The 8,023-nt window shown below is 60.6% G+C and overlaps 1 protein-coding gene across 1 annotated transcript; it reads left to right on the forward strand.

Moving 5' to 3' along the window:
- The first annotated feature begins 3,251 nt into the window (after positions 1-3,251).
- FEV (FEV transcription factor, ETS family member) lies at positions 3,252-6,750 on the forward strand. Its single transcript, XM_049614863.1, has 3 exons — positions 3,252-3,318; positions 4,062-4,136; positions 6,164-6,750. Exons 1-3 carry the CDS (start codon positions 3,267-3,269, stop codon positions 6,748-6,750), a joined length of 714 nt encoding a protein of 237 aa, XP_049470820.1. The 5' UTR covers positions 3,252-3,266.
- The last annotated feature ends 1,273 nt before the right edge of the window (positions 6,751-8,023 follow it).

Genomic DNA, 8,023 nt, shown 5'->3' on the forward strand with positions numbered 1-8,023 from the left:
ATGGATCCTAGGGTCAAGTCGGGAGAGCATGGGACAAAATTCTAGGTAGGGTATGAATTCTGCTTTATACCCGGATGAGTTCTAGAGTCCATGGCCCCTGTTACATTTGATTCTCCTAACACCTTCCATACTTCATCCATTTCACCAACGAAGCTGGGCTGTCTGAGAGGGAGAAGGTTTGATGAAGCCATCCACTTAAATGGTGACAAAGTCAGGACTTGAACACAGGGCTCCTGACCCCAAATCCAGGCTGTTAAGGGAAGGCTGACCTGAGCTGTGGCTAAAAGCCTCAGCAGAGCCCCAAACCTCTTTGGGTCCCAGAAGAGCCTGGGGTTCCTTCCTGGTCCTAAATGTCCCCTTGGGGGATGGTAATGGTAACAATAGCTAAATGTATATAGAGCCTGAGTGTTCAGCACAGGTTATATAAGCCTCGTAATTCTGTATGGTAGGTACTGTAATCCCCATTTTACAGTGGAAGGGACTAACTTCCCCAAAGCCATACAAGTAAGAAATGGGGGAATTGGAGTTGAACCCAGAACTCAGACCAACTGGCTTCAGAGCCCAGCAGTCTACCTCTCCACTTCCTGCTTTGCAATGGTAGGCAGTGGACAAAGGGAGATCTAGTATGCACCATCAGCTAAGCTGCCCTCCTTCTAGGAGGGTCTGTGGCTTCTGGGAGGAGTCAGCAAGATGGCTGTAGGGACTGCCAGCGTGAACTTGAATAGGACACTCCGATTTCTAGGTCTTAGTGTCCCCACCTGGGAGTTGAGAGAGCTAATACTTGCTTCAGGCTTTGTCAACACGAACCTTCTAGGTTTTCCTGGACCTAGGGGTCCAACTCCGCTTCCCACACTAGAAACTAAGGAGTATGGGATGCAGAGGCCAGGCTAGAACTGAGTGTTTCCACCTTTCCAACCTCCTCCCACTCTAGGCAGGTTGATGGTCAGCAGAACCCTGTGGGACTGGCACCCAGCCAGCTGGAAGGAGGATGCAGGAGAAGCTGCCTGGGACTCATCCATTGGCTGCACTCAGCCAAGGCCAAAGGGGATGAAGGAGGTCTTCTCCTTTCAGGTGCAGCCAAGACCCAAGGGCAGGGTCAGGGATGGGGGGGGGGGGGGGACACCTCTCAAACTCTTTCCAGAGCTCATCTACCCCTCTAGCACCTGAGTCTTCGGTGAGGTGGAGGCACAGAGCCTGAGCTCTTGATCCCTCACCAGTCTGGAGCTGGGATGTCTGGATAGACCCCCAACTCTGAGCATCTCTCCCTTCTGTCTCAGCCTTCTGCTGAGAGCTTTATGTGAGTGAACCTCACTGCCTCCCCACTCTCTCAGCTCTGACCTCCTGCCCCTCATTTTCTATCTAGGAAAGAAATATGAAGGCATGAAGGAAAGAGATTGGGACCTCAACCCCACCCCTAGGCCCTCCCCTCCTGTGAAGCCCTGGGTTTGGTCCCCAGGGAGGATCCTAACCTCTTATCTTTGCTCCCCCCAGATTCTTCATCCACATCCTGAAGCCCCATCTCTCTTCCTTTAGGATCCTCTGGCATCCTGAGATCTCCCATTTCCCCCTGGGCTCTGCCTCCCTCACTCCTCCTTTGCTCCTTCTGACTTTTGCACCCTCCATCAGCAAAGATGAACACTCCAGCAGTTACAGCAAGTGAGGAATGAGCAGAGGCCCACCCTGCTGACCCCCCAAAGTTGGACTTCTCAGCCATCCTCAATCAGGCACCCCTGGATCATGGATTCTGCAGGAGACTTGCCCACTCCAATCAGTGTAACCTGAAGCCCCAGGTCTCCTCATCTCTTGGGCACAAGCAGTGTCCGTTTGGACAGTAGCCACCAGGTGCTGCATGGCTGCAGCGGGGCTCTTAGTCCAGAGCCTCATCTTCAGCTAGCATCCCTCCTTAGCTAGGCTCTCTTGAGCCAGGAAGCCCCACAGAGACTCCAGGCCACTTGGGAACCACATCTGCTTTGCTAATACACAACCAGCATCTTTGGAATGGATTTCAGCTTCCACAACTCCTCCCGCCCTGGGTTGGGGGCCTTAGACAGTACACAACACTGTTTCCACCCCTTTCCTCCTGCTAGAACAAGGTACCAGTTGTTCAGAGAGAACCAGGATGAGAGTAGTTGTGAGGGTGGATAGTGGGCTGGGGTGAGGGGAAGGGGATGGATGGAAGAGCTATAGTTTGGGGAGGAAGAGGAGCCCACCACATGCCACAAATTAGGAGCAAATGAATGAGAAAAGGAGAGACATAGGAAAGAGAGAGAGAGAGAGAGAGAGAGAGAGAGAGAGAGAGGAAACAGGAAGGGGGATGGCATAGAAGAGACGAGATGAGGAACGAGAGACCTAGAAAGGGGGAGAAGGGGCAACCCACTTGAAGTTGTGGGGGGAGACGGCCCCGCGCTGGCCTAAAGGCCCGGGAGATCTGGAAAGGCAGGGAACAGGCCAAAGCAAGAGGGAAACAGGGAAGGAGATCGGGTCTCCAGGGAAGAGTAGAGAGCAGGCGAGGAGGAGTAGGGAGAAGGCGCTGGGAGGAGGAGGGGGCGGAGATAAAGGGAGCAACTGCTGCCCGGCCGGGAGCGGAGCGACAGGCGAGAGGGAGGGAAGCGGAAATTTAAAAGTGAAGATGGAGATAACGCAGCCTGGAGACGGGAACCCGGGCGGGGGTGGGGGGAGGAAGGGGGAGGAGAGCGGAGCCGAGATGGGGGCGGGAATGGGCGGAAGGAGGGGCTGTGGCCCCGGGGGTCCGAGGTGGGCCGGGTACTCTGCCCCTTCGCTGTTTGCTGAGAGTCACGGAGGCGGAAAAGAAATGCGCTCCCGACCCCTATCAGAGCGGGAGGCCCAGGCCCATCCCCCGCGCGTCTCCCGGGTTGCGGGGCGCTGGGGGCTGCTGGGTGCGCTTGGCTGCGGCGCGGCGCGTCGGAGACTTTATTGCGATGGGGCGATAAGAGGGGCGGGGGCGGGGTCCGGGGGGCCGAGGCAGCAGCGCTTTAATTAAAACGGAAATTGCGGCCCCTGCCCGCGCGGGGGGCCGGAGGGTTCCAAGCAGCCTGGTAGCTGGGAGCATCGCTCCAGGACCCCCTCCATCCCCCGCCACACCCGGGCAGCCCCCTCCCGCCAGGCCCTGTCGGACCTGTTCCGTCTTCTTCTCCTTGTCACCCGCGGTTGCCTCCGGCGGGGATCCGTGCCCCGGAGCGCAAAGCCTGACGCTTCCCCCCTTTCTCATCCCCCCCCCACCTCCCACCACCCAGTCCCTGGCGGCGATGAGACAGAGCGGCGCCTCCCAGCCCCTGCTGATCAACATGTACCTGCCAGGTACCAGGGACCAGCCGGGGGCTGGAGGCACCGGGACCTGGGGCCGGAAGTTTGGGCTAGGGCATGGGAAGGGGTTGCTGGGGTCCAAGGGAACGGGATGCGGTCCAGACACTAGGATTGCTGGGAAGACTGAGCAATCTAGGGCACTGGGGGACCTTAAAGGTAGATGGAGAGGTTTGGGGTTTTAGTGCGAGGTCTAAGGACTCCAAGTGAGCAGATTGGGAACCTGGGAGGCCGAGGGCGGGAGCTCAGGGGCTGAGAAAGCCTGGTACGGGGAGCAGAGGTCTTCGGTGTGGCCGGGGACTGACTCCGTGTGCGTTCAGCGTTGGGAGGCTGTGGTCCGCTGAGCGTCGCCCCTGCGCCCTCGTGGCTCCTCACCTCCGTGCTCCGAGCGTTCCCACCAGCCCAGCCTTCCAGGCGCCCTCCTCTCCTCTCCGATGGGCTCCGGGCGCTCCCGCTCGCCAGGCGCACTGCCTGCTCGGCTTTATAAGGCTCCCGCCGGCCCGTTCGGAAAGCGGATTTCCTTTTTCCTGGACGCGTTTCCTGACTTGGGCGTTATGGAGGGGCTCCGCGCGGCGCGCGCCCAGGCCAGGCTCCGGGAGGAGGAGCTGGCGGCTTGAGCCCCCAGCCTTGCACCCAGGAACCAACCCCCAACACCCCCACCTTCCCGAGCCTTGGCCCGGAGCCCTTTCGGTCAAGCACAACCTCCGCCCCAGTCCTCCTGTTTTTTCCCGCTGCTACAGATCCCGTCGGAGACGGTCTCTTCAAGGATGGGAAGAGCCCGGGGTGGGGGCCCCTGAGCCCGGCGGTACAGAAAGGTGAGCTGGCCCGCGGACTGGGGGCGGGGGTGAGGACAGTGGATGGAGGCCGGGGCATCCTAAAAGGACGGGCGCCACCGGCCACCGATCGGAGGGTGGAAGCATGTGTACTGCAGAGCTCTGGAAAGGGAGGGTGCAGGCATACTGTGGAGGCCGAGGAGAGGGGGCATGCACTTGGCTTTTGGCTCCAGCATATTCCAGGTCCCAGGGCTGGACCAGCAGACCAGGGCAGAGGGAGAGGATCCTAGCCCTTGGCCTTTTCTGCTGCAGGGCCAGGACCCAGGTGCTTGGTGTCCTTTCCCTATTGGCAGCAGGAGCACAAGGCTCAGGACCTCTGGGCACGGGGACCCCGATAATTACTCCCTGGCCACTCCAAGCCTCCTCACCACAGCACCGGGCCAGCACCTACCTGCCTCACTGGCCCAGGCTGGCGAGGCTGTGGGAGCCAAGTCTGCTAGGCTTCGTTTCCCCACCCAGTTCCGCACGTCTCTAAATTACTCTAGGTTTTGCCTTGTTGGTCTCAGAGCCTGGCTGGCCCTCCCGCAAAGCCTCCCCAAAGCCCCCCACCTCCCCCCTCCTCTCTCCTCCGCCACCTTCCTCTCCTCTCCCCTTCCCCATCTCAGTACCCTGGATCTCACCAAGTCACGGTAACCACAAAGACAAGGTTGGCAACTGCTTTACCCAAAAGGAAACGTGATTTCCAACAAGAATGGGTTTCCAAGCTTCTGATGTCGGTCTGCATCAGTGCCAGCTGCACGTTTTCACCCAAACCTTTCCTTGTTTCTGACCCTAAAGCTCCTGACCTGAAGTCAGGCAGCTACTGGCTGCGCTGGTGTGGAGGGATTGGGGTTGAAGTGAGGGTGAGTAGCAGGTCTGCGTTTAGAGCAAGGGGTTGAGAAAAGAAGAGAGGTCCCACCAGACTTGATTGGAATCAATCATCAGACTACTCGAAGGAACACTCCCCCCCCCTTTTCCCCTAAAAGAGAGTGCGAGGAAGTAATTGTATCAAGATTTTTCTCCCCTTGTCCGACGGAGCCTCCAAAACAAGGGAGTGGAAATTCTCGGGCAGCCCTCTGTCTCCTCGCTGGCGTATCTGGGAAACACCTACTGGCCGCTTCCAGCAAATCCTGAAATCAGGACTGGGCCGAAGAGCCCGGGAGATGGCCAAAGATAGGGAGGAGGCAAGGAGCCAAGCACGGGCGGCTTCCCAGTCTCATCTCCTCTCCTCAGAGCTGTGCGTCAAGCCCCAGAGAAGTATAACACCTCCACCTGCCAGAATCCCGCCTGTTCCGAAAATGGGGACTCAACCCGAGTAGCTGTGCTGTGCGCACTGGGCAGTTGAGAAGGGTGGGGAGCCTTCAGAGTCTGACCGTCCTGGCGCGCACTGGGGGCCACTGCCCCCATTCCTGTCTGACTGGTACCGCAAGAAAGCCAGCCTCCACCTCTTCTCCACTTTAGGCAGGGCCAGTCCGACTAACCGTACGCCTTTGGGGGCTAGGCCTTGTCTAGGGGCGGGGGTGATCCTGCCGCACTCCTGCCTCTTCCCTCTGGACTTGCGGACAAGGTCCAGCCGGGACGGGGCAGTCTAACGACCTGCAAAGACTACCCTGTGCGGTTGTGTGGGCTCCTCTCTGCTGAATAGGGGCGCAGGGCCAAGGCGGCAGTAGGGGCTGCTATTCGGCCCCTGCTGGCCTGCGAGAGAGCCGCTGCTGCTCCCACGCAAAGGAGGCTGTGCTTCGCCCTGCCCTCCTCCCCAATTCTCACACACCCAGGCTCCCGCGGAGCTGTGTCCTCTTCGGTGGGAGCCGTATTTCCATTGTGCAAAAGCGCGGTAAGCGCTAAGGGCCGCTCGGCGGATCAGCCCCTCCCTGGCCAGCCGCTGCAGCTGCGCCCAGCTACCCCGCTGGCCGCGCCCGTTCCCTCCCCGACGCCGGGTCCCACCCGGCCGGGCCGGTCTCCCGCCTCACCTCTTCCCCTACCTCCTGCCTCCCCCATCCCGCCTGCGGCTGACAGCCCCGTCCCCACAGGCAGCGGGCAGATCCAGCTGTGGCAGTTTCTGCTGGAGCTACTGGCGGACCGCGCCAACGCCGGCTGCATCGCGTGGGAGGGTGGCCACGGCGAGTTCAAGCTCACGGACCCAGACGAAGTGGCTCGGCGCTGGGGCGAGCGCAAAAGCAAGCCCAACATGAACTACGACAAGCTGAGCCGCGCGCTGCGCTACTACTACGATAAGAACATCATGAGCAAGGTGCACGGCAAGCGCTACGCCTACCGCTTCGACTTCCAGGGCCTGGCCCAGGCCTGCCAGCCGCCGCCCGCGCACGCCCACGCCGCCGCCGCGGCCGCCGCCGCGGCCGCCGCCGCCCAGGACGGCGCGCTCTACAAGCTGCCAGCCGGCCTCGCCCCGCTGCCCTTCCCCGGCCTCTCCAAACTCAACCTCATGGCCGCCTCGGCCGGAGTCGCGCCCGCCGGCTTCTCCTACTGGCCCGGCCCGGGCCCCGCCGCCACCGCCGCCGCCACCGCCGCACTCTACCCCAGCCCCGGCTTGCAGCCCCCGCCCGGGCCCTTCGGCGCGGTGGCCGCCGCCTCGCACTTGGGGGGCCACTACCACTAGACGGGGCGGCCGGGTGCCGCGCGCGCCCTCTCCCAGGCGCCGCGCGGCCTCGCTGGATCCCGTCCACACCCCGGGGCAGGGGCCCGGAGCCTCCCCCCCCACACCGTTCCTTTGATCTCAGATTTTACTTCATCGCCGCCCCCAGCCCCGACGGAAGGGACCTGAAGCCTCCTCAGTCTTCTTTTAACACTGGATTCGCCACCACCCCCAGCTGTGACAGTGGCCTGCCCCCACTTCCTTTAACCTCCTTCTTCTAGACCCCAGACCACGAAGGGGGTTCTCGGACCTCCCCGTCTTTTTCTGCCCTCCACCTGTCCTTCGGCCTGGCTCCTGAAAGCCCCTTCCATTATGACCCCTCTCTTTCGAATTCCAAACCTTTTCTCATTTTTTCTCTCCCCCACCAAGCTGCCCCACCCCAGCATGATGGAGGCCTCACACCGTCCACCTGCTCCTCCACCGCCAGGGCTTCACCGGACTTGGTGAGGGCCACTGCCCCTGTGACACATCTAGGTAGCTTCTGGGCCCCTTTCCTCCGCCCCCGCCCCCCCCGCGCAGGATGGCCTGGTGTGTTTCTATTCCCTTCCCTTCTATTAAAGCTCCCGAGCTCCCTACTGTCTCCTCTCTGTGTTCTTTGCTGCACCAGAAGGTTTTTTCAGAGGGAAAGGAAATGCCCGGCTCAGGCCTGGCAGAGAAGCGTCAGGAGGAAGAGTTGGAGAGAATGAAGGCAAAGCAGGCTTGGGTGCTACCAGAGGAGAGAGAGGAGCCCCTGGAGGGTGGGCTCAGCCTAAGAGGGAGACTGACCTGCGGCAGCCCCACCCTCCACCGAGCAGAGGACCCCAACGTGCCTCACCCTCCCTTCCACCTGCCCCACCCTCCCTTCCACCTCCACCTGCTCAGTGACCCCACCCCATCTGTCTTTTTTTTTTTTAATGTTTATTTATTTTTGAGAGAGAGAGCGAGAGCACGAGTGGGGAAGGGGCAGAGAGAGAGGGAGACACAGAATCCTAAGCAGGCTCCAGACTCCAAGCTGTCAGCACAGAGACCTAGGCACTGCTCCAACTAAGCAACGGGGAGATCATGACCTGAGCCCAAGTCGGAGGCTTAGCCGACTGCATCCCCCCAGGAGCCCCCGACCTATCTTTTAAAAAAATGTTTATTTCTGAGAGAGAGAGAGAGAGAGAGAGAGAGAGAGAGAGAGAACGAGCAGGGGAGGGGCAGAGAGACAGGGAGACAGAGGATTGGAACCAGGCTCCAAGCAGACAGCAGAGAGCTG

The sequence above is a fragment of the Panthera uncia genome, assembly GCF_023721935.1.
Source record: "Panthera uncia isolate 11264 chromosome C1 unlocalized genomic scaffold, Puncia_PCG_1.0 HiC_scaffold_3, whole genome shotgun sequence".
NCBI lineage: Eukaryota > Metazoa > Chordata > Mammalia > Carnivora > Felidae > Panthera > Panthera uncia.